General features: G+C 36.9%; 1 protein-coding gene across 1 annotated transcript in view; it reads right to left on the bottom strand.

The window, feature by feature from the left end:
* The window catches only part of CTTNBP2 (cortactin binding protein 2), a 173,863-nt gene that overhangs the window by 64,529 nt on the left and 82,064 nt on the right, over positions 1-27,270 (bottom strand). The window contains exons 4-8 of the mRNA XM_011971661.1: positions 16,651-18,304; positions 9,717-9,920; positions 8,308-8,407; positions 5,850-6,000; positions 2,950-3,204 (exon numbers count right to left, since the gene is read on the bottom strand). Of these exons, the coding sequence (XP_011827051.1) occupies positions 2,950-3,204; positions 5,850-6,000; positions 8,308-8,407; positions 9,717-9,920; positions 16,651-18,304 (2,364 nt within the window). The remainder of the gene's footprint in view (positions 1-2,949; positions 3,205-5,849; positions 6,001-8,307; positions 8,408-9,716; positions 9,921-16,650; positions 18,305-27,270) is intronic.

Here is a 27,270-nt window from a genome sequence, read left to right as displayed (position 1 = left end):
ACTCTCATAGGAGTGTGAACCCTATTGTGAACTACATCTGCAAGGGATCTAGGTTGCGTGCTCCTTATGAGGTGGGACAGTTTCATCCTGAAACCATTCCCACCCCACCCCACCCCCAACCATGGAAAAACTGTCTTCCACGAAACTAGTCCCTGCTGCCAAAAAGGCTGGGGACCACTGAGCTATGTTATGTCCCTTCAAGCTCTGAAATTCCACAATTCTCTACTGAAAACCATATGGAAACTGAAGTCATCTTCTTGGGTAGCAATGATTCTACTACTCTGTGTAGATTAGACAAATGTATGCTAGAGTAAAGAAAAAAACTATTTTTAAGCTCTACTTGTGGTCAATGTAGAATCTTTCTACCAATGCAGTGACTAGCTCAGAGCCGTATTTTTTCAGAAATCTGGCCTTAATATCTTAGTTATAAGTAGATTACTTTCTGAAGAACTATCTCAGCCAGAATATAAATATTAGGCAAATGATACTAATACATTTTCCAATATCTTTGACTAGGGTAGAAGGAAGTATGGTACAATGAAAAGACTAATGGATTCAGGCACCCAGGGCTTCATTCCCAACTTTTATCTACTAAACCCTCTGGGGTTTAAATGTCTTAATCATAAAATGGAAAGGTTAGACTAGAAGATTTAATGTCCACTCCAGGGCTTAAAAAATATATTAATAGCCTAGCAGCATGTGAGTATTGTCAGTCATGCCCACTTTAAAAAAAATCTCTCTTTCCTTGTCCAAAATTCATCTTGTGCTTCTTAAAGTAAAAGAATACACGAGAGTCATAGTCTATGGGAGAAAGAGGTCACATTTCCCTTGGACAATATGCCAGAGGTGTGGAAATCAATGACAATGCCCTCTTTGATCATAAAAACACCAGAACTAATAAAGAAGTCGTAATTAAGGAGTTGAGCAGCATCACAACTGCCCTACACTGAAGGGTAACTCACCCTGGGGAGCAAGTTCCTTTCTTCCTAGCCTGAGAGGTGCCAGTAGCTGAACATCCTAGATCAAGGGTGTTCAGGTGTTTTCTTTTCTTTTTTTTTTTTTTTGCCTCTAGGCTGAGTGCAGGCCTAACACACTCCCATCATTAACATCTCATATTACATTCAGAGTTTTTCTTTTAAAGGAGTGGAGGCAGGTTGCAAACTACCCTTTCCATGCACCTCTACAACAGCAAAAGAGATTCATAGTCCTAGATTAACTGTACATATTCAGGTTTAAACTATTCACATTTCCCATCTTTGTCTCCCAAAAACTTTTATGTCAAATATTATTGCATTCCATTCAAATCATACATACAAATCAAGTTCCCAGAATTTTTGTATCTTTTTGGTCAAAGGGTGAAGTTGGGGAAACAAAACAACAAAACTACTGCTAACAAACCATACCTCCAGACTCAACTGTATCATGCCCTTTTCTCATTTTGTAAAACACCAAAGTCCAAGATGAACAGCTTCTGCCAAGATCACAACAGGAAGTTACCCAACCAAGAGCTCTAAATACACATCTTTAGCTATCTCCATCTGGATGAACAAATCGTAACACATTCAGCATGTCTAAAACTGCATTCTGTCTTCTTGATCAAAATGATCCTTCTCCTTGTTCTTTTTGGGAATGTTACTACTATCTTTTTATTCAGCTCCCCCATTTCCCTCATCTAATCCATGCTCATTCCTGGGGAATTCCTAGTATTTCTCATTATTTCCACTGCTCTCATCATCTTTCATGTAGTGTCTCTTCCTGATACCAATTTCTTTGTAATCTCAAATCTTCTTGATGTTCTTGCTAAATGAATCTATTTAAACTATTCAGTCGATTATTTTGTTCCTTTGTACAAAACCTTACAATGGTTTCACTTTGAATAGTAAATTAAGACCAAACTCCTTGCTATGTCACTGAAGGCCCCAGGCCCTGCTGTGAGACTCCCAGTCAGGTCTTATTTCTCACTACTCTCCATCATCCCAATTAACAGGGACCTGTTATCCACCTCCCTACTTCCATGTGTTTGTTTTTACTGCTCCTTTCACCTGAACCACTCTCCTTTCTCAGTGGTGATGGTGAATTTAATCCTCCTTGCAAAGCTCAAAATAATTTCCAGCTCCTCCAGAATGAGCCATGCCTGAGCCTAACACTCCTGAAGTTCTGCCCTTTGAAATACGTATGTTCTCCTTTTTCCTGTAATTGCTGCATTTTTATACTGTTCCAAGTGCATTTCTGTTCTCCTTGTGTTCATTTTTGTGCTTTTCTTGTCCTACATTTGTCTTGTACCCTGCACACTTGCCACTGAACTAGGAGCTACCTAATGGCAGAAATGATCCTTACAAATGTTAGCACACACAGTAGCTTGCACTCAGGAACTTCCTAATATCTTATTATTGCTAACACAAATTAATGCTAAAGTGATTGACATCAGAACAACATGAGTGAATGGATTACTATATTACACTGTTTCTTTAATATTCAGAATCATTCCGTATTCTATCTGAGCATCTAGAGCTCCCTCTTAGATATTGGTAAGACAGCACAGACAGGGGTAAGTTTGGCAGCTGAGGGTACGGGGCAAGAGAACGAGCTCTGCAGCACGAATGTGAATCCTCACCCTGCCTCTCACTAGCAGCGTGGTGTTGGTACTGAAGTAAGCAACCCAATGAACTAAATCAACACCAATGATTTGCTCCTATTGTAGATAAAATGTTTGAAATTACCCTCATATTTCTCATTAACAAACTACAAATAAATTAGTTTTATTAAAAGTCTCTTATGCCCTTGACCATAACTATTGCATAGGAATAATGTCAATTTGTATTGGTAACACCTGCAATTGTATCACTCAGTCTCCAATTATTCAATTTAAGTACACTTCATCTATAGCAGACAACTTTGCCGCTCATCAAATTACAGCTGCATGATGAGGCCAGCTGCTAACAGACACACCTTAAAACCTTTGGAAGCAGCAATGTGGGCAGCAGTCCAGCCTTCTCTGTTGGCGTGGTTAATGAGGTCTGCAGGAACAACAGGCTTGAATATGCCTTCAGGACTCTCTTCTCCTCCATCCAAGTCAAGGACAGCTGACTCGGACTCCTCCTCATTGAAAGAATTTCCACAAGCTGGTATTCTATGGTACATAAGAAGCTTGAGGCTGTCCACATTACCAGTGTCCACAGCTGCATGAACTGGTGTCCAGCCATCCTGAAAATAAAATGACCAGGGGGAAAGGGTTGATAACAACATTAATGTCAAGGATAATGTTATTGAAAGTTCACTTCAAAATGTTCTTGGGCATGGACCACTGAGCTGGGAAAAGCAGGCATTCCAATCCTGAACATCAACACTGATGAGCTGGGTAAAGTTCTCTGACTTCTGTCAGTTAACAATATTTCCAACTGCTATGACTTATGTTTGCTATTTTGTAATCACTTCTACCTACCAGTTAAACATTTGGGGTGAGCAGGTACTGCCCAGGGCATAACTGAGTATTATGTATGGTAAATCAAAATCTCAATTTAATACTATGAAAGAGAATGAACTTTAAAGGAATTAAAAAATTTATATGCAAGAATGTTATTAGTAGAGGACTGAAAGAATGCAGTTATAAGCCAGTTTTACTTATAAGGCACTGACCTAACTCTGCGATCTTAAAATTTTATGCCAACCATTCCAGAAGGAAAGATCCTAAATAACAGGGAAAAGGTAGACATAAAGAAAAAACAAAGCCAAATAATTTCAGGGCAGGTTTATGGGCCCCTATTGAGTGTTTTGTGACTGCAGAGGGATACTGATCATTATAAGCTTAGAAAATGTTTCAACTAAAATTACTGGGTCTGTTTTCTAGAATATATTACTTTCGAGCCTCTATTACCCACTTAGCTGGTAGATGGAGTAGGGGTATTAATAGAAGTCCTTTTTAGGGCAGTGATTCTCAGGTGTGGTCCCCAGACCAGCAGCATCAGTATCACCTGGGAACTTGATAGAATTGTGAATTCTTAAGCCTCATCTCAGATCTATTGAATCAGAAACTCTGGGGATGGGGTCTACCAATCTGACTTAACGATACCTCCAGGAGATTCTAATACACTAAAGTTTGACAAGCATTATTCTGGGAAAAATCTAGGTTCTATCTATAGTCTCTTCATCTTTATATAGAGATGGGTCTGCATTCTATTCGGACACTCATTTTCTTTATTTTTTAAAAAAAATTTTCATAAAAGAACCTGGCTTATTTTGGTGATTTGTATTTTGGCTATGTTTTTCTACCTTTAATTTCCCCTTGACATACCGTTTTCATGTAGTATTTCACACTGCTATACTAAATATATTTCAGTAAGCTACAGTACACTTTTAAAAAATAATAGGGTAGAAGACAGATAAATAGACAATTAATAAGAACAATCTAAATTTGGGTTAAGTCATCTGATCATTTGCTAAAGCCGTCCCTTTGCAATGCAGCTTTTTCTCTGGTTTGGTATCTCATACCAATAAAATCCACTTGGCTAAGACAAGACAAGGGTGCTCCAATCAGATAAATAAAGTTCACTTGGCTAAGACAAGTAGGGAGCTTCAATCAGCTCCATTCAGGTGTGTTCTTCACTGGGTTGTGGACACCTTTACTTGGGTAGTATAACAGTATACTACACAAGTAGTCTACTACTGAAGACTGTAAGTGCTTTTGACCTTTCCCGATTTATATTAGAAAGGCCATGCAACCATTTCTGGAAAAATAAATTTCTATCTTCCATCCTCTTTTGATACTTATTATAAGGCACAGACCTAATTGTTCCCAATTACACTGTTTATCTCTGAACTTTTGAGCATCCATACTTCCAAAGATTTTGTTCAGCTCACCAGCAACTAGCTGGAGAGAATGGATTTCTGTGTTCTCTAACTTAGGATGTGACTAATTTTTATGCTGTACTGCTTTTTTTTTTTCATTCAGCCCAGTGATACAAAATTATTTTTCACTATAGAATTTTATACTGAATATGTGTAACACCACAGATTTCTCAATATATATAAATAACATGAAAAATATAAAACTAAACTGTTTTCTCAGATTTTCAAAAAATAGGAAGTTTTTAAAAAAAAACTCTAGCAATAACAGTCATTAAAAATGTTTATATCTAGCTTATTACATCTCTGCTTACATATATGATTTTTTTTTTTTTTTAGGCGGAGTTTTACTCTTGTTTCCCAGGCTGGAGTGCAATGGCGCCATCTCGGCTCACCACAACCTCTGCCTTCCAGGTTCAAGCGATTCTGCTGCCTCAGCCTCCCAAGTAACTGGGATTACAGGCATGCACCACCACGCTCAGCTGATTTTCTATTTTCAGAAGAGATGGGGTTTCTCCATGTTGATCAGGCTGGTCTCAAACTCCTGACCTCAGGTGATCTGCCCACCTTGGCCTCCCAAAGTGCTGGGATTACAGGCGTGAGCCACCACACCCGGCCACATCTCTGTGGCCATTATTAACCATTGGTTCTCCTTTACTTAAGAAAACACAGGATCTGAGACTATTATTTTTTGAATGAATAAAAAATTATACCTCCCTTGTCTGCCCTAGTTCTAAAAATAATCAAAGCATAGGTATTTGTTTTCCTGTTTGACAGATGAATCTGAGGCTCAGAGGTTAAAGGACTGGTTAGGCTAATTGAACAAGACATTTAATTAACAGGAAAGAGATTCAAACAAGGGTCAGACACTTTCCAAATCCTACGAGCAAAACAAAATAAAGCAACCTCTATTTTAACCTTTATTTTGTTTTTCTAGTTCTAGAGTTTACAAATATATGGCAAATTATGTATACGGGGGGTGGGAAAAAAAACAGAGTGGTACTCACTGTGGTTTTTACACTTCGGTTGGTTCCGGCTTCCAACAAGAGTTTAATACATTCTTTATTTTCATTTTTACAGGCCAGGTATAGAGGTGTCTGTCCTCCATCAGCAGCATGATTAATGTTAGCATCATATGCAATTAATAATTCTACACACCTACACACAAGATTAGGATTAATTACATAAAACCTGGGTTTGACTTTTGAAGCACCACCTAACCAAGATATTAAATACAGAAAAGAAGGCAATGCTGCATCTTTATATACATCAACTGTTTCTATTTATATATATATATCAATTATTATGGATCTTATTACATGAATACTATTTTTATAAGGCTAGAAAATATATTCTAATAATAAAATTTCATTTCTCCCATGAAAATTTGAAAAGTGCTAATACCTCCTTTTTGATACTTCCCTATAACCAACTTGTGAAAGCAGAGTCCTTAGAATTGAACTTCCTGGGATGAACGGTTTAACTGTACTTGATAAATATATATTATTTTGGTTCAAAATAGTTTGAACATTGAAAAAAGGCTGCTGAGTCATTCTGAGACTTTCACTTGAGAAAATAATTATAAATAGCATAGACAGCAGGGCACCATGTGCCTTCTCTATAAAAGGCAGCAGAAAGGCTGAGAAAAGGGTTGCCTTGGGGAGAAAAGACACAGAGGTTGTCCTGTCTCCTGAAGGCAGGCCAGCTGATGAGGAAAAAGATAGCTAAGCAGAAACTCCGCTGCCCTGAGAATCAAGGAGGAAAGAAACGAGGTAAAGTCAAGACTTTGTGACACTTAGTTACTAGCTAAACATGCGGAGCTTAAGTTGTAAAATTAGTTGAGAATAAACTTAAAAAGAGGGCTAAATCATGATCAAAGAAAGAAGCAATCCACTTCATCTTTTATTTTCACTCCAGTGAATGTTTTTCCTAGTTTTCCCTTGCAGTATCTGATTTATATATATATATATATATATATTTTTTTTTTTTTAAATTAAGTGACATGTTGATGTATGTGTGTATCAGACACATTTAAATTAACCAATCCGGCCTGGTGCAGTGGCTCACACCTGTAATCCCAGCACTTTGGGAAGCCAAGGCGGGCAGATCACGAGGTCAGGAGATCCAGACCATCCTGGCCAACATGGTGAAAACCCATCTCTACTAAAATACAAAAAATTATCTGGGTGTGGTGGCGTGTACCGGTAGTCCCAGCTACTCCGGAGGCCAAGGCAGGGGAATCACTTAAACCCAGGAGGCGGAGGTTGCAGTGAGGTGATGAGCTGAGATCACACCACTGCACTCCAGTCTGGTGACAGAGCAAGACTCCGTCTAAAAAAAAATAATAATAATCAATCAATCAATCCCCAGATTTCTCCAGGGTCCTTCCTTTTTGCAGAGTTATCCATGCTTCCATTCCTGTGACTGCTATACTCTCCAAGAAAGTGGCCCTACAGGCTGCCTGGTGAAAGTAAAGGTAAAAAGCACAGCTCAGAAGGAGAAATTCCTTTTGAAGGAGTCAGGATATGCCCAAAGAGTACAGCAAAATCAGTGTCTAGGGTTCTCAATGACAAACTCAGGGTAGTGAAATATGTGTTCGATATGCAGAAAAGTAAATCATGCTATACATAAATAATTCATTTTGTATTTTAAAAATTTTATATTTATGATTAATAACATGGATTCAACCTTAAAAACCCCATTTCAATAATTCTGTAATTTGTTAAAGAACATTTCTATCGGGACAGTTAGATTAAAAAGTTAAAAGCAACTTGTGTTTCCCACAACCTGACATTTCAGCACAGGCAGAAAAAGCAACTTAGCTATTTTCTATTTTTTTAAAATTAAAATATGACTTTTAATGTTAAAAAGTCATGTCTATATCTGACTGACTTAGTAAGCTACTAAATAAATCATTGCTAAAGTTAGGTATATTTTAATTAATAGGTATCTTTGGCTTAATGCTTAAACTTCTTTCAGTATGTGAAATTTGTGCTTCAATTTTGTTTTAAATGGTAAAACAAGATGAATAATTAGAATATATTACCACTAGGAAGTTCAGATTATTACAACCAATTTAATTCTATGTTCTACTTTTAGTGACATCATAAGTAAAAAATCTTTTGGGGGGTTGGAATGGTGTAAAATAGTGAACAACAAGCTTCTCAACAGTCTTTTATCTCATGACATATGTGTTGACATGCCATAGATTATCTTCTGAAGAAAGTTCATTTACGTTCAGTTGGGACACAGCACAGTTCTCTTCTTCACTTCCCTCAAATATTAACTATTATTAAGAGCAAATTTAGAATCCTAGTTTGCATTTAAATCCTCAAATATATTTAGTGAATTTATTTGCCAGTGATTTTAAGCACTAGTTTACACATCCAGCCGGAACTAAAATATGTGTGCAAATTATAAAAAGAGGCTTTCACAGTGGGAAAAAAGGAATTAAGAGCAACTTACTCGAAATGTCCCTGAGCAGCTGCAGCACACAAGGGTGTGAAGCCATTTTTATCAGCAGCATTGATTTGGGCTTCTGCACTCAGCAGCAATCTCACACAGTCTATGGATTTTAATAGAAAGCCATGTAAATTCCCCATTTGGAGTTAAGATGTGCCAAATTCTATGCAAGCTGTAGACAGATTCTAAACCCAAAGGGCCTCTCCCCTGCACAGTTCATCTCACAATTCCATCATGGCAGACCTGAGACTCTGCAGACTAATTTACAGGAAAAGCAGCCTCTTCTCCCAAAGATTATAATACCCCAGACTCACTGACTAAGATGGGTGTGTGTGTTTGTGTGTGCGTGTGTGCGCGCGTGTGCACGTGCATGTGCCCATGCACGCGTGCATTTTGGGAAGAGTTGCTGCTGAGTAAAAAAAATGTCATGTGCCAGAAAATGCTTTACCAGATTTTTCTACCAGTCTATCCCAGAAAATAATGTTCCTGGATGGAGAACCAAATTCACTTACCAAACTGAAATACCATTCTTTGTATTTAAATAAATTATTACTTTATGATGTTTAATCTTTAAACTGCTTCTGGATGGTGGGCATACTACCCTTAACTCCATGAATGAGGCTAAAGGACAGCCCATTGGAAGTCACCTAACTCCGGAATAAATGCCACCTAGATGTCACATTCCTCGTGTTACTTACTAGATTTACTTCTTCTATATTAATGAAAATCTCTCTAGTGTTTATGAAGAATTCTAGAATACTTAAAAAATAATAGGCTCTCTGAGGTTGCTAGAATCCTCCATTTATCTGAATTAATCGACAGTCACATGGGCTCCCATATGCAATGCTATCTGACTTTGCATTTGCGGTCAAATCCTCTCTTTTTCTGCACTCCCATATGTTTTGGTATATTTGACTACAGGATTTGCATTTTAAAGAACAAGAATAATTCCCAGTCTTCATCGATATACCATTTATAGTTACACAACTTCTCGGTTCTTTTAAGACATTCAAATAACTATAAATTCTTCCAACTGTGGAACGATTTCAGGCCCATGTCCTTTCCTAACTACTAAAACTTTCCCTCACTGTAGCATGTAGCACTAAAGTTCTCATAATTAGACTTTCTCACATATCAGGTATTTCTAATGGACCATAAATGCAAAGTCATCTTTGCATAAAACAAAGATTACTTTTTACTAGCTGTGGTAAAACTTTATATTAAGGAACTGTACAATTTGTATTTTTTAAATGTTTATACAAACTTTAAATCTCATTTAATACTATCAATTACCACCTGTAAAAGAAAAATAAAACTAAATTGAGCCTTAGGCTCATAACAATGGATACATGGGCTTTTGACTTTCCCTCCTTTTGCAAGTGTGTGGTATGATAAGATCTTGCCATATTTACCTGTATGTCCATTCTTAGCAGCAGAATACAAGGCAGAATGGCCATCTTCACAGGAGTAATTAATGTCCAGTCCTTCTTCATTAAGCAGCATTGATAATAAAGTGACATTTCCCTGGGCAGCAGCTTGCTGAAGAAGGGTGGGCCTGCCAGCCAGGGGGGCAGGACCACCACTCATTAGCAAAGGGGTTAGGGAGGGTGACCAGCCTGTAGGTTAAAGTGACCCTCGTTAGAGAGTAGGAGCAAGGACAAGAGACAGATACTACCCATTCCTTTCTGAATTACACACACACAAACATATGAACATGTGTCCCTAGAGGATTATGTGGTTTCTAACATTATCAATCTGTTAATATTTACTTAGCATGAATCTGAACTGTTATTTCAGATCTTATATCTGCTGCCAATTAAATCAACATACATACTGAAAAATTATTTTTAGTCATGAGTCTTGTACAGGTAAGTGTTAAAGTGGTGATTGGTTTTAGGAAAACTTAAGATGGCTGTCTTGTTTTAAAAGTTCAAATTCCTCTTCAGGATTTTAAAACAATTTGAATTTTAAAAGGTAAAGGTTTTACAAGGTAAAGTTTTCCTCTAGTTCAATATTAATCTGGAAAAGTGAACTGATATTTTTAGGTATAAGATAAATAATTGTAAGAAACAGATTTTTCTTTTTCAACAATGTTTCTAAAATGTTTAATTACAAATTTTATGTAAACTGTTAAGATGGACCAAAGAGTCTATTTATATTCCTTGAATTCCCTTATTTGGGAATGGAAGTAATGGAGGCCAACTGCTATTCAGTATTAAGAGATAATAAAATATAACATGTATAACTGGATCTAGAGTTCACCAGCACAAATATTCTATATACAATTGTGAAGACGGTATCATCTGGCCACCTTCACAAAACGCCTAACAAACTTTTAATCAGCCAACAAAACAGGACACTCAATATGTAATTTTAACAAAAACAATGAGTTATCATAGTTAGATATTTCTCATCAGTATTTAGCAGCTTTAGAAGAGAATCTGTTAAGTGTGTGAATTCGGCTGCATATAGCATGAAAAACTTTCTGAATTCTTCCTTGATCAAAAGGCTGTAAAAACAGTAAAGTAAAAATGTTCATTCAATGTGATATATAGGTATTTGTGTATTTTAGACTCAAATACAGTGAATTTTCAAAATAAGACATTTTCCTCTTTTTCCTTATAGGGTTCTAATATGTGTAACAGCATTGTGCATATGTACATATATTTATCCCTAAGAGCACACTTTCACAGGCCAATTAGGTCTATTTTGTCCTGACCAAAGTGATCACAGATGGAGGGCTTTATTCTAAATAGTGCTTCACAATGGCTAGACCCTAAATTTCTATATGCACAATACATCTCATTGTACATAAAACAAAGATTACTTTTTACTAGTTGCAGTAAAATTTTACATTAAGGAACTATACCATTTGGATTTTTAAAATGTTTTATAACTGTCCACTACCACCTGTAAAAGAAAATTAAAACCATATTGAACCTTCTGCTCGTAACAATGGTCATATGGGCTTTTGACTTTACATCCTTTTGCAAGTGTGTGGCATGATGAGATAAGATCTTGCCATATTTACCTGTACATCCTTTCTTAGCAGTGGAATACAAGGCAGAATGGCCACCTGATTACGATACGTGGTAATATCCCTTTAGTAAGATACAACAGATGGATGTTTTATACCCTCTGTACATTGGTATCAGCATAATTATTCTAGGCATATAAGTGTCATATTAATACACATATGTAATACTCAATTCTTATGATTAAATCCTAAATTATTGGCCTTAAATTATCTTAATAAATATTTTCAAAGTACATATCAAAGGAACTTCTCAGTATTTAAAAATTATTTATTAAAAAAGGCAAAACAAAGCCAATTATACAAATGAAACTACACTGCTTATAAAAAGCTGGATATTATATCTTTATAATCAATTATTTGGGTCTATGAATAATTTATTGTTTTTAATCCTATTAGGACTATATGTAGTGACATACAAAATCAAAATGCTCATAAAATTCAATATTTATATAAACTTTATGATATTTTCCTACTGATACTCATTAGCTCTTCTTACAAAAGTAGGATTTTTACTTCATACTTACAAGAAGGCTCCTCTCTGGTACATTTTACCTTTTGTATTTTCTTAAAAACAAACAAACAAACAAAAAACAGGCCCACAAAAATTAAATCAGTACTTATTAGAAATGGATAAACAGAGAAATTATACACACGAAGGTATAAAACCTCGACTGCAAAGCAAACACAGGCAATATGAAGGCATCGCACTACAGTCCTCGGTGGAACAGGAGGGAATGGGGCTCATACTCAGCCTCTCTCTCTTTCATTCTCTCTTCAGATCTCATCCAAGGGGTCTTGGTTATTGATATTCTTTTATGAATACCAATGCATGTAAATGGCTTGCTATTCTTTTGGGTTTTGTTTACATTTTACTTTTTTCACCATAAATCTAGGCTTTTGTGGGGAGAAGACAGTTTAAATATATTTTTCAACTGCTTTATACAGAAATACTCAATTGCAGCTGTAATTTCCTGGGAAACCCTATTTTTAATAAGTTATCTGAAAAACAAATTTTTTTCTTCAATTTGTTTTCCATCTTTAGACCACTGAAGGGTCGTCTTATACAGAACTACAGAAGATATATCAGTTGCCTTATTTTCTTAGAGGTCTGCAATATGTTTTAAAAATCTTTACAGAAGAAAAATGCTTTATAAATACCAAGTATTTTAAAACTGTAAATACATTTTACATCTTCACTAACATTTCCAATGTTGTCTAACACACAGACAAGCTTATTTTAATAAATCCTGCCTAAATGTGGGAAAAATAAGACTTCACCATGAGACTACATTGTTCATCTGAAATTCCCGACAATGATAAAAATGGTAATGTTTAGTTAAGAGGTTAAATAATGGTTAAGACAGAACAGACCGGTATTCGTACAGCTACTCTACTGATGTTAGCAAAAAGTCAATCAGTTTCGCAGTGTCATATGCAAACATTAGTAAGGTGAGCATCCTGCACAACATGCCAGGAGGAAGGGAATGACTGGACATGCAATAGCAGAGGGAAGGAGTGAGAACAGCTTCCGGCATCAGCTTCAGAGGGTGGAGAAGGTTAATGTCATAGCCCAGATCATTCTTGTTTTCTGATTTAGCCTTTAAGCCAATCATACATGGAGGATAATTTTTAAAAGTCATGTTTCAATAGGGAAAAGGTGTAAACCAAATTAAATCAAATGTATCAAATGAAAAAAAAACAAAACACAGAAAAAACAATTTCCAAGGGTATGGAAACTCAGTTGCCTGGAGTGATTTCTGGTTTAGGCTTCTGTTCATCTAACATTTGAAATGTGTTTATTTGGCAAGTTCAGGAGGAACAAGAAATTCTAGTTCATTTAGAATTAAGAATGTTATTTAAAAATTTAACATTTGGCTATAAAGGTTGCCAAATAGAGTTTGGGTAATTTATACTACAATTCATTGAAAGGGTAACTTCTGTCATTCCAATTTTCCTTGGGGCTCTAACTTAGTCATAATTGTTATAGATAGAAGCTGACATGGAACACAGGATTCTAGAGTTGGAAGTACTATGGGCCAGTAGTTCTCCAAGGAGGGAGAGGTAGTTTGAAAATTTATCAGGCAAGTTTAAATCTTTTATTGTTTGGGAATATTATTATATTATTATAATTTTGGTTCAATGCTTTTTTTGAGACATAGTCTCACTGTGTCACCCAGGCTGTTGCACAGTGGCATGGTTAAGGCTCACTGTAGCCTTGACTTCCTGAGTTCAAGTGATCCTCCCACTTCAGCCTCCTGAGTAGCTGGTACTAAAGGCACACACTACCATGCCCAGATAATTTTTATATTTTTTGTAAAGATGGGATTTCGCCATGTTAACCCAGCTGGTCTTGAACTTCTGCGCACAAGTGATCCTCCTGCCTCATCCTTCCAATGTGCTTGGATTACAGGTATGAGCACTGCAGCCCACAATGCTTTTGCTTTTAAATGAAAAAGCTAATGGCTCAGAGGGAATTAGCTCTCTAGGGTGATACTCAGAAAGGGGCAGGAATGGACTAATCCTGCCTTACTATACTTAGTTCAGCGCTTGTTTGATCACCGAAATTGGAAGAGACATCTGTCAGGTATTTGACAGATGTGCATTGTCCCTGTGCCTTGCTTTTGGCAACCACAATGGAATCAGTGGCTGTTTGGAAGGTTAATACCCTTCAAAGGGCTAATGACCTGGAGAGGCACAAGCTCACCCAGGGACACACAGGTTAGTAAGCAGGGTGGAGGCAGCTCTGGTGTTTCTTAGTTGCAATGGGCATAGTGGCAAAAATAGGGGTAATCTCAATGCAAAACAGAGTTTAAATCCTCTATCTTATTTGGAAAGTTCAACGCAACATTTATAGTTGAATTGTAGAGTTGTAGACGTCCATTGTGTAAGTGTAATCACACTTTCATTTCCCAGTCTAGGTGCTCAGTAAACACTTGCTTAATGACTCAAGGCTTCCAGTGCCTCCCTTCTCCCTTAATAAGTCACATCTTATAAGCAAATGACATAGAAACCTGTTATTCTACCAAAAGTAATTCTGCAGTTCTGAGAGGAATAAATAAACAAAATACTTTGGCAAAATTGCAGAAGTCAGAGAGTAGAAAATAAGGAATCCGTTTTCTGTATCTTCAGGGGCTGGTATTTTTTTGGTCTCTGGTCTATAGTGTCTTTTACTTTCCAGACATAAGCGAAGGGCATTTTTCAGAGGGGTTATAGCTCTTTTATCTAAAATTTTACTGTATCCTAGGGCAGGACATCCTGGTGAATAGATAACAGATTAGTAAATCTCTGTCTTTAGAAGTTAACACATTTTAATCCATTAACTTTTCAATCCTATTGACAAAATGTTCCTCAGTCATAGATCCTGGTTTTAAGACTTCTCTGCCGAAACCAAAGGGCATGTGCAGCTAAACCCTGGACCACAGTCATGACCAAGGCAACAAGTGGCAGACCCTCAAGGTCTCAGAGTAAAGATGGCTTTGTATTTTTTAAAGTGACAAAACTTCTATATCCTAGGAAGTGTTTTCTATTTTACAGTCTATGCATTTGTGGCAACAGCACTGCCACTGCTCCACACATTTCTGGAACTTGTGTTTTGTGACTGCCCAAAGATCTTATAGTACATTCTCTATTCTACTGAGTAGCAAAATTCCTCTTCTGAGGGTGGATTTAATTTGTAAGAAACAGCCAAAATTATTTTAGGCCACGAGAAGAGCTGTTCAGCTCAGTAATACCATTTTGGATCAAAAATATAGAACGCTGAATGCCTGTAAAGATATCTCAAAATAATACTAAAGTCAATTCCAAAGCAAATTCTCAAAAATACTGTAAACAACAATATCATTGAAGCAGTAATATCATCTCTACTTATTGATCACTCATGCTATTCTAAGCTCAATACTATGCTGACAGATTAGAGGATCTGCTCCTCCTAACAGCCACCCTCCCCCATATGAGTAGCATAAGAAGTCACCAAAAATGCACAACTGTAAATGGCAGAGACTAGATTTCAACATAGATCTAACTTCAAAGTCCATGCTGCTTCCAATTCCCTATTTTGCCCCTCAAAATATGGATAAAGCCTCTCAAAGACCTTAATTTCAAGTTGATAGCTTATAGTTGGACAAATAAATCCTAGAGTACTGCTGCCATCACCTGATAATTAGCAAATATGATGCTATTTGCTTTTCTCTCTCTCCCTTCAAAGTACTCAATATAACAACTATTCAAACCTTCCTGTAATTATAAAAGTTTCCTCCCGTTAGAACCAACAATCTCCACCAACCAGAGATCCCATGGTAGGAGAGACTTCTCCAAAGCTTCAACAGAACTTTGTCTTCCACATTTTGAGGGGTAAAATTGGGAACTGGAAACAGCATGGACTTTGCAGTTAGTCAGATGGGTGTTGGAATCTAGTCTCTTGTTATTTATAATTATGTGTTTTTGGTAACATTACTTTAGAGCCACATTTGCTTAGTAAAGAACTAATCCAGTCATGTCAATAAAAAGCAATGCTTTCTCTAGCACTGTATAACAAAAAGGAAAAATCCACCTTTTCTTTGTTCAAGAGTCCCAGATTCAGTGACTTCATAAGCCACACCTGCAATGGAAACCTTCTGTAACATAGCCCACATGCTATGTTAACCATCTGTGCCCAAGTGCTGGAAGACGGCAGCACTAAATAGGGTACATGGCTTTTAGAAATAAACTTAGAACAGATTTATAAATATTCACACTCCATTTCTGAGGGTTAAAAAAAAAAAACAAAAAAAAATCCTCTAAGCACCAAACTGATATTAGAACTTAAAATATACCAATTACAGAACAAATCTAGTCAATTTGGTAATCCAATATAGTGTTAATAATTACTTGAAAGGCCTTTAAAAATGTCATCTGAGAAGGAACAGAATTAAACACGTACTGTCTGATGATGACCCACTGAGGTCTTACAAGATAAATATTTAATAAGAAGGAATACTCTTTTCTCCCATGTAAATACTTTAGTCTCTCTAAATTAATGGTCTCCATGTGCTTTAAGCCACTACTTTCAGGTTATTTTAAAAGAAGAAAGCACTTAGCATAGTGAAACCGCAATTCATATAGCAAGATGAATCACCATACCCTGGAGCCTTTAAAAACAAACAAACAAAAATCAAAAAACAAAAAACAAAAAACAAACAAAAAAAAAAGAGGTGGGGGTGGGGGAAGCATAAAATTAAAAAAAAAGTTTCAAGGCAATGTGAAGAAAATCAAGGCAAGTGAGAAGAGAGGCCATATTCTTTAAAAAGGGTATAACAGTTCGATCCCTTTACCTGATGCTGTTACCAGGAGGCTGTCTGAGGCACCTGGTCTACAGGATGAGGCACTAACGGGGTTTATGGAAGAGCAAAAGGCAATGGTGGTAGGAATGACAAGGGAACTGTCTGAACATGCAGGTTGGTTCAGTCCGGGGGTTGCAGCAGGCCAGGCACCCACCTGAGATGTGGCCAGGGCTGAAACGGTACAGCCTGCAGGTGCCACAGTTAAATCTATGGATGGTTTTGGTGGCAGCTGAGGGGAGGATGACTTAGGAAGGTTGTCCTCATTGGTCACCCTGTTCCCTTGTGGCAAACTGGAAGGAGGCGAAGCCACAGTTTTGTTATCAACTTTGGCCCCTGTGTTCGAGGCCCTGCTGCTGTCTATAATAACCTTGAGTTGGGGGTGTGGTGGAGAAGGAGTTTGGGAGAGCCCTGGCTTTTTTGGAGGGATAGGAGGAGGATTTCCTCTGTCAACTCGTGCAACACCGTGAGTCTTTAAACTGGTCCGACCGACTGGAGGGTGACTGCCAACATCCCCTGTTGGGGGCGCTCCAGGCCTTGAGGGAGCACCTGCTTGAGGGCTTGTAAATCTTGACAGTGCTTGGGTCACAGTATTCCGAGCTAGTTGTTTGGCCACTAGGTTGTCACGACTTGTAGGTGACATATCTCTTGATGGAGGACTTTGGGTAGTATTTCCATTTTGGTCTGGGTCGTTAGCATTGCCCTGAAATCTAAATCTAGCTGCTTGGATTCGTGGGTTTAGACCTGGATGCAAAGAGGCGTTGGCACATGGTGAATGTAAACTGTGCATAGGTGGAGCCTGGGAGTTCTGAGGAGCTATGCCTGGTGTCTGAGTGGTGGGAGGGGCAGCATTACTGGGAAGTGGGGGTGTGCTACTGGTTGGATCTGGTGTTGAGTCAGTGCTTGGTCCATTTTCCTCAATTCTGTTTGCACTTGGAGGTGGGAAAGCAGGTACAGAAGAGCCAATCAAGTCACCGTGGGAAGCCTGCCTATCAATACCTGGTCTGGCCATTGTGGCACTAGTGCACACGCTCCCTTTTGCATTTGCAGAAACTAGGGGGCTCCCTGTGGAAGGTTTTACAGGCATGGTTAAAGGCAACTTTTTCACATGGTCAGCACTTTCTGTCACTAGGTCTGTCTGGCATGCAACAGACCTTGTCACAGTTCCTTCTGTTCCCACAGATATGGAAACCAAACGCCTATCTTTTGTCTTCCGTGGAAGAGAGAGGCTTGGTTTACTGTCACTTCCCCTTTTCAGTTGCTCAATCATTTTCTTCATCTTGTCTATCTCCTCTTTGAGGTCAGTGGTGTGTGCTTCTTCCCGGTTCAGCTTGGCACGAAGCTGTTCCCGCTCGGTGTCAAACTCAGAGAGCTGTTTTTCCATCTGAGCTTCCATTTCTGTGCTTCTTCGTTTCTCAGCAGAGAGTTCTTCTTCTAATTCATTTGTCTTTTTCTTTTCCTCTTCCAGTTTGGCCATTATGTCTTCGAGCTTCTGGGCCTCCTCTATGACCTTGCCGGAGAGCTGCTTGCACTCTTTGACCAGCATCAGGACCACCTGCTTGTTCTTGCCGCGCTCTTCCTCGAGGCGGGCGGCCAGCTTCTTGTGCTCTTGCTCAAGGGCTTGTAGCTGAAGCTTCTCCATTTCCAGCTGAAAGAAATTCACAGGAAAATCCTGATTAATATAGAGAATTTTCTTTTCACCAAGGAAATGCTTTTTGTGAGATTTTTATTAATTTTCTAACAATTACATATTCGGGTTAGCAAAAACGCCACATTTTCAAAAAGTGTTGTGATAAGAAATATTTTAAAGGCCCATTAAAATGAGAAAATAGATGTAAATGGCTTTATAAAAACATCTAAATTACAACAACAGATAATTTTTAAAGTCTATTGAAGTTAACTACAGAAAAACAGAACAATAACCAGATGCTTTAAATCACAGGGATCAGAAAGATCTATTTTTGTAAAAACACAGCTCTGTGATGGAACTGGTGATATTTTTAAAAAAGGTTTAATGCTTTAAAATAATTAATCTCTGAGGTAAAGTATCATGAAAAGTACTGAAAACCGAGGACTTCAGTTAAATTCTAAGCCACTATGTTTGCTAATTGTATTATCTATCTCAGAAATGTACCTTCTTTGAGCTTCCTATGATGAGTTGTTGTGGAAATCATATAAAATTACATATGAAAGAAAGTTCTTTGAAAACTCTAAAGAGCTAAAGAACGATCTTATTAGAACTATATTTGGTGTCAGTGAACCTGGAGCCTGACCTTGTCTCCTACTTTGATCCCACTTGCTCCCTTAGCTTCACTGGATGCCTGGAGTTTCCTAAACATGGTCCTGTCTTGGGGTCTTTGCCCTTACTGTTCTTTCTGCATGGGATTCCCACCACACACCTTCCCATAGCACTCCCACAATAAGCCACTTGTGCACGGCACAAGAGTGACCCACGGGAGGGTGAGTGGGAGCAAAACTCCAGAGCTCCCCCTCCCTTCCTTGAACTTCCCTACTCACCCAAGTCGCCTGCCCAGCCATGAAGACGGGGTGCCTTTTCTTTCACAGAAAAGCACTGTTTGTTCACCAAGCCATGGGCCCTTAGGATTGGTGCTTTCCAGAGTAAAATCATTTTTCTAACTGATCAGCCTAGACAGGGAGCTTTTAAAGCCTTTCTCTCTCCAGATGGGGCTTTCTAATATACACAAAAGCTCCCAATAGCACGGGGGTTGGCTCGTTCATTTCTTACAGGCTTCTGCTTAGCTGTCACCTTTACAGTGAGGTCTTCCCTCACCACCCTATGGGAAATAACAGTCCCTCCCACCCCTGCGTTTATCAACCTTTGTTCACTACATGCCTGCACCGCCTACCCCGAATGTGACTTCACTGAGGGCAGGGACTGTGTCGTTAAGACCTAGAATAGTGGCTGGCACACAGTGGTGCTTCATAAATTGTAAATGGAAGGAATTAGCTAAAATTAACATAGTTCCACTGATAACAATCAACTTCTGTTACTAATGGGCTTTCTGGCTACGTGGGCAGCCTCACAGCGGCACTGGTCTAACATGTTCCTGCAGATTTCTCACTTCTCTCCAGGGGAGCATCTGTCATGAGGGGCTCTTGAAGGACAAAGGTCACACCCCAAACTGGGATACAGAAGCCAGGTTGGCCCACACGCCTCACTTCCCCAACTAGTGAAATGTTCCACTGGCAGTCCATACTGGGCCTTATGGTTCCTAAAGGTTAAAGTAGATCTACCTGATTATAAAGCTGTGAATAGGACTTGCTTTCTCATGTAGATGTTAAACACAAATATCCTCTCAAGAGAGTCACTACTTATTTGAGTCAAATTTTTGTCATCAATAACAGAGGAAGAAGATACTCTCACGACCTGTAAGTCATGAGGATGTTCCTGTTTCTTGCCCTGTTACAAAAATCCATGACTCCATTCCCCTCACAGTCAGCCATGGGACCAAAAGGATGGTCAGAGATAGTGATTCTTTACTCTGGGATGCTTCCTGCTTTGACAAACAATTGCTAAACAGCATTGGGATGTGTCTCATAAATAGATGATCAGCAATAGAGATTATTCCTCAAGCATAATTACACATATACTTTATTCTACTGGATAAAATTTTGGGAGTAATTCATAAGTAGATTAGGTAAGATTGAGGAACAATAGTGTTGTCATATACTGTTTTTATATGTATATCTTATTCACGTGGGTGCCTTGCACAAATTTGACATATTATTAACTAAAACACACTGAACTCTTCTGAGATGCACCAAATAACACACTGGTATTAGAAGGCATATGCAAAGTTAGAACTGTTAAGAAAATTTAAATCTTATTTTATACTAACCCCAAGAAAAAACATTCTTACAGCAATGTAAGAAAAACATAAACTAGGCCAATTTTCTGCTTACTATTAAAATACAAATTTCACCATTTGCTTCTGAAGGTAGAGAATTTGAAGAGCTACCTTCATTTTACAAAACAATAACTAGAGGCCATATTAGTGTTTTTCCTAGTGTCATCCAGCTAATGAGTGTCAGTCATGGCAATCACTCAGGGTTCTACTTGTCTCAGATTTTTCTCGGCATTATCTCACATCTTGTCCACAGTAATTCTGCACTATGGATCATCATCTTTCAGAATCAAATCGAAGAAGGAGTTCCAAGCGGAGAACAACTCAGCTAATCTCAAATATTTATACAGAAAACTATACTATTATAAGAGCATCTGTAATTCTTTTCTATCGTTGTCCTCCATCACTTGTGCTTTGTAAATCCTACCTCAAACTAATACATGTCTTAAAAAAATTATACCACAAATAGCAGAGCACAGAGGAAACCTCACAGTTGATATACCTATAAACACATGGCTCCAAACTCAACCTCTGACTCCCAGCCATCAATCACTCTACCTAACATCATTTAGCTTCCTCTGCCATTTACTACAGGGGATATTTCAAACCTCTGCCTTTCCCCAAATCTTCACCCAGTGACCTCTTAACTGACTTAGTCTCTCTTTACAGACTCCTTTATCGAAAACATTCAAACTCACTCACTTCCCCTCTTCATCTTATCTCCTCCTTTAAGCTTTATCATAGCAACACCAATCCATATTTCCTTCCCTTCAATCGAAGGGGGAAAGGTTTCCATCTGCTCAGTGGTGGACTTTCCTTCAGCAATTAACTTCATTTTCTCCCGTCACCTCTGGGACTCATTCCATCAGTTATTATGTTGCTCTTTTTAAAATCTTAAACACCCTTTTCTCTACAGGAGCCTTCCGATAACAGTATACAAACACAGTATATAAACATTTTTATATTAAAAAATTTTTGACCATTTCAGTCAAACGATGTGTACTTAAGAGAATGAGAGATGTAGTACTAAATAACATACTCCCGTACCTTAAAAATAATTTTTATATAGTACTAAATTCTGATCCCAAACTTACTGTGTGACCTTGGTAAGTTCTCTAAAAATTGGTTCTGTATGGTCCTAATAATTACATTATTTTATGGTTTTAAATAAGACAACACGTGTAAATCACATAGCATAGTGCCTGGCACTAAAAAATACTAAGTTTCAATTCATAATACAATAGCTACTTGTATTAATTTAAAATGTGTGTGACTTTGCACTATATTTCTTCCTCTGAAAACACACTAGAGGCATACAAAAATCTAGAGAATACACCATATTAAACATGTAGATGAATGTTTTTATAAGTTAGATAGGGGTTACAATTTAGCAATTATGAAATATATCAGAGAAAGTTCTGCTACCAGTAATGGATAAGCAATGGTTATTAGACTAATTCTCCTGCAGATAATAATTACAGCCCCTTGAAAAACATATAAAACATAGTGATTTAAAGGCTCGTAAGAGCAATAAAAGAGGTAGAAATGAGAGAGGAGTAGACCCTCCTGTAAGACAGGAGCCAACAGCATTGGATGAGATTGGCCTTTGTGTAGCTGCTCAGCCGGAGGCAATTCCCTATTCTGGTAGCACTGGCAGCTGAAGCTCAAGTACAATGCACTGGTGATATGGGCTTGAGGAGTCAGAGGATGAATCTGAGGTTGCCACGATTTACCAGCATACTTGTTTGATCCTTGAATTATACATTCATGGGGAAGACCCCACAGAACGACAGAAGGTGGCTGCTGAATGTCTGACAGAGTTGAGCAAAGACCTCAGATGTTGTCAACTGCAAGGAGACAGAATATGAATCTAACCAGGTTAACTGCTTACTAGAACAAAGTACAACTTTTCAGCAGGTAACAGAATCCAGAGTCTGCAAAATATCATCCTCAGTGTTCAGTATACAATAAGAAATTACTAGACAAATAATTAAGAAAAAGTGAATCGCAGTCCAGAGAAAAGTAGTCAATAAAAACTGGCCCAAGATGATCCACACTGGTATTAGTGACAAGGATTTTAAAGCAGCCATTTTCAAAGAAAATACAGTCATAATAAATGAGGGGAAGGGGAATCCTGGCATACAAATAGAAACTATAAGAAAAGAACCAAATGTACAAATAGAATTGATAAGTGTAATACCTAAACTGACAAAAAGTTCAGAATGGGCTTAATAGCAGATTTGAGAAAGCAGAATAAAAAGAACAATTAATTTGAAAATAAAGCCAAAGAAAGTATCCCATTTGAAGAGCATAGAAAAAAATGATTGAAAAAAAAATTGAACAGCATCTTATTCATATCTAGGGCAATGTAAACTGGTTTAAATTCCATGAACTGGAATTTCAAAAAAGAGAAAAAACAGAATGCAGAAGAAAAATATCTTAGAAAAAATGGCCCCAAAATTTACAAATTTGATTAAAAAGGCAAACTTACAAATCCAGGAAACTCAGCAATTTCAAAGCAGAAAAATATAAAGAAAGTTATACCTAGGCACATTGTGGTAAAACTGCTAAAAACAAAGATAAATAATATTGAAATCAGCCAAAAAATTAAAGACATATTACATACAGAGAGCCTGCAACATAAATCATGGCAATGGTGTTAATTTTCTCTAAAATATACAAAGCAGAAGCTGACAGAAATACAGGAAAAATAGACAAATCTACAATAATAACAATATCTCACTTAAAAAACCTAAATTAGAAAGCTCAGCAAGAATATAAATAGTATATCTGAAAACACTATAAAAATCACCTAGCCATTGATATTTATAGGGTAGAATATACCAAAATTACAAAAGATATTCTCTTCAAATGCACTTGCTGAGCTATTGAGAACTACCAAACCAACAGATTTCAAAAGGCTAAAATCTTATAGAATGTGTTCTCTGACTGAAGCAGAATTAAACTGGAAATAAATCATAAGATATTAAGAAAACCTCAAAATTCAAAAATAAAACAATATAATGCTAAATAGTAAAGAGAATTAAGAGGAAATCACAAAGTAATTTAGAATATATTTGGGGCTGAATGAATATAAGAACACAGCATACCAAAATTTGTGGGACTCAGTGAAGGCAGAGAATCTAAAAGCAGCTAAGGCAGAGGGCAGAGAGAAATTTATGGCTTTAAATGTTTACATTAGAAGAGCTGCCTCAAATCAATCATCCTAGCTTCACCTTAAGAAGCTAGGAAAAGATGAGCAAATTAAATTCAAAGCAGAAGGAATCAAATACCAAAGAAACTGATGAAACAGAAGAAATAAATGACAGAGAAATTAACAAATCCAAAAGTTGTGTCTCATCTAAAAGATTAATAGTATTGCTAAATATGTAGAAAGCCAGATTTAGAAATAGAGAAAAATACAAATTACAAACAACAGGAATGAAAGAGGGGATATCACTACAGAATAAAGAAATATTAAAAGGATAACTTTGTGCCAATAAGTTCAACAAATTTAAAAAAGTCCTTTGAAACGTACACTTTCAGACATTACACAAAATGACTAGAAAATTGCAATGGCTTTATATTTTTTAAGAGAAACTAAATTCACAATTAAAAACTTCTTCCCAAAGAAAACTCCTAGCTTGTAAGGCTGTACTGATGTTCTAGCAAACATTAAAGAAAAAAAAAGTGATGCCAAACTTACACATACCCTTTCAGAAAATAGAAAAGACTTCCAATTCACTTGATGAACAAAAAATTACCATTATACAAAACAAAATATTTTTTAAAAATTTACAGAAAAAACATCTCTCTTGGACACAGACACAAAACTGTTTAGCAAAACACAGGCAAATGAAATCAACCAATATATAAAAAGAGTATTAAAAAGGTGACCATGTGATATTTACCTCAGGGGTCTAAGTTGGTTTAATATTTGAAAATCAATCTGTGTAATTCATTATATTAAAAGATAAAAGAGAAACACCAGGATTATGTCAACAAATGCAAATAAGCTATTTTTTAAAATCAAAACCATTCATGATTTAAAAAAACCTTTCAACAAAGAGTAGTATAAAATCTTAAATGAGATAAAGAGCATCTATGAAAAGCACAGCTAACATTGTACTTTATGATGAAACATGAAATATTTTTTCCCTACGAAAAAGATAATAAAGTCTACTTTCACTACTTCTATTCAACATTGTTCTTTATGATGAAACATGAAATATTTTTCCCCTAAGAAAAAGACAATAAAGTCTACTCTCACTACTTCTATTCAACATTGCACTGGAGGTTCTAGTCACTGCAATAATTCCAGGGCAGTGGTGGGGAAGAAGAGGAAAAAGGCAGGCAGGCAAGTAATTTGGAAAGGAAGAAGTAAAATGTTCTCTACAGATCATTATGTTTTATATTTTTAACCTAGAAAATCATGAATATACAAAATATTGGCTAGAACTATTTAAGTAATATAGCAAGATTACAGAATACAGTGTGAACATACAAAGTCAATTGAATATCTGCACATTAACAACAAACATTTGAAATTCTTAAACAAATAATGCTATTTACAATAGCATCAAAAAATATGAGTAACAGCAACAAATGACTAAGACCACTACACTGAGAGAAGCCAAATATTGCTAAGAGAAATTAAAGATCTAAATGAATGGAGAAATGTACTACAACCACAGGTTGGAAGACTCCATTTTACTAAGATGTCAGTTCTCACAAAATTAGTCTACAGATTAAATGAAATTTCTATCCCTGCAAACTTTTGGAGACACCAAACTGCCTTTAATTTTTTTGTAGGGAAGCCCAAAGGATCTAGACTAACCAAACCACTTTTGATAGAGCAAAACAAAGCTGGAAGACTAACAGCTCCTGAATTTAAGGCTTACTAACTATAAGACAATAGTCATCGTTTACTTAAAATCTGAATACAGGTAAGACTAATCCATGAAGAAAAAATCAGAATAGTGCTCACTAGTTGCCTGAGTTGGGGGAGAGACTTATTGGGGAGGTACTCCAGGAACCTTTATGTGGTGATGGAAATATTCTATATCTTGTTGGTGGGGTGGGGGATGCACAAATTACACACATGCATGAATTTTCAAAACTCATTTTTAAACTTAAGATATGTGAATTGTACTTCCTGTAAACTTTGTCTTAAGAATCTGTAAACAAATATTGAATTCCAGGTTTTCATTTTGGCCTTATACAGCAGTATGAGTAAGTAATTCTGAAACTACTCTGTATGTTCCACACTTGAATAAATGAGTAAATATACTGAAGTACAGTGAAAATCGGGTTTCTCACTGGTGGAAAAAAGGAGTCATAAATAGAAAAAAGACTGGCATATACTCTCTGGCTGGGAATTAGATTCAGGAATGTCAGTGTCAGTATACTGACAGCTTGATACATAGAAAGACAAGATATAGCTATGTTTTGTGTACATATGAACATGACAAATATATGTAATTTCCTAGCTCCAGATTTGCTGCTATGCACCATCTCTCATTAAATAGGAAACGTAGTGCTCCTGGAAGAAATAGCTAATTCCAAGCATTGCGTTAAATAAAACACAAAATGAGCTGGAGTATCTTGCTGCAAGTGCTCAAAAATGACGAGAATATCTAGAAGGAGCCAGCTTAAGAGGGCTCCCAGTGGCCAAATCTGGGACAGATGGTGATGGTAAGTTCCTAACTCACCAAATAGGCATCCATGACTCCACACTGATGTAATAAACAAGTAAACGGGGGAGAAGAAAAAGCTTTTCCTTACAGTAGTATGCCACATAAAAAAATGCAGAAGGAATAATGGGGTTGGAAAATCATCAGTGGATTCTAAAACTAGCAGGTGAACATTTAATGAATAAGATATTTAAAGAATATCAACATATTTCTCCACAAATTAGTTACTAACACAAAAGGAACAATAACAACCAAAGAGTGAGGAAAACATGCAAAAGCTGAATAAAATCACCAGGAAACATTAGACAAACTTGAATTATGTTTTACAAAATACCTAGCCCATGCTCTTCAGAAATACCAAGGTAAATAAAGCAAAGAAAGACTGAAGAACTGTTACAGCTTAAAAGAGACTAAAGAGAAATAACAATTAAATGCAATGCCTGATCTTGAATTGGGAAAATAATTGTTACAGGGACCATTATTGGAACAACTGGGGGGAAATGAATATGTGGATTAGAAAAAATGCTGTCTCAATGATACATTTGCTGATTTTAAAAAACTGTATGGTGATTACGTAAGAGATTGCCCCTGTTCTTAGGAGACATACATCAAAATATTTAGGCGTAAAAAAGCATATGTCTTTATTCTCTAACGGTTTGGAAAAAAATCTGTGTCTGTGTGCTCACACATGCATGTGTATAAAGGAGAAGGAAAAAATGATAAAGCAGATCAGATATATAAACAACTGTGAATCTGGGTAAAGAATGCTGATATTGTACTATTCTTGCAACTTTTCTGTAAGGTTCAAATTATATCAAAATTAAACGTTTGGAAAATGTAAGCAGCACTACAATAGTGGGATACTACAATTACATAAGAAATAGACATGGTAATCACTTGAATATGAGGAAGGAGAACTTCCCCAACCTACTAAGGCAGGCCAACACTCAAATTCAGGAAATACAGAGAATGCCACAAAGATACTCCTCGAGAAGAGCAACTCCAAGACACATAATTGTCAGATTCACCAAAGTTGAAATGAAAGAAAAAATGTT

The sequence above is a fragment of the Mandrillus leucophaeus genome, unplaced genomic scaffold, assembly GCF_000951045.1.
Source record: "Mandrillus leucophaeus isolate KB7577 unplaced genomic scaffold, Mleu.le_1.0 Scaffold1235, whole genome shotgun sequence".
Taxonomy (NCBI): domain Eukaryota; kingdom Metazoa; phylum Chordata; class Mammalia; order Primates; family Cercopithecidae; genus Mandrillus; species Mandrillus leucophaeus.
This window is presented reverse-complemented; position numbering and strand designations above follow the sequence as displayed.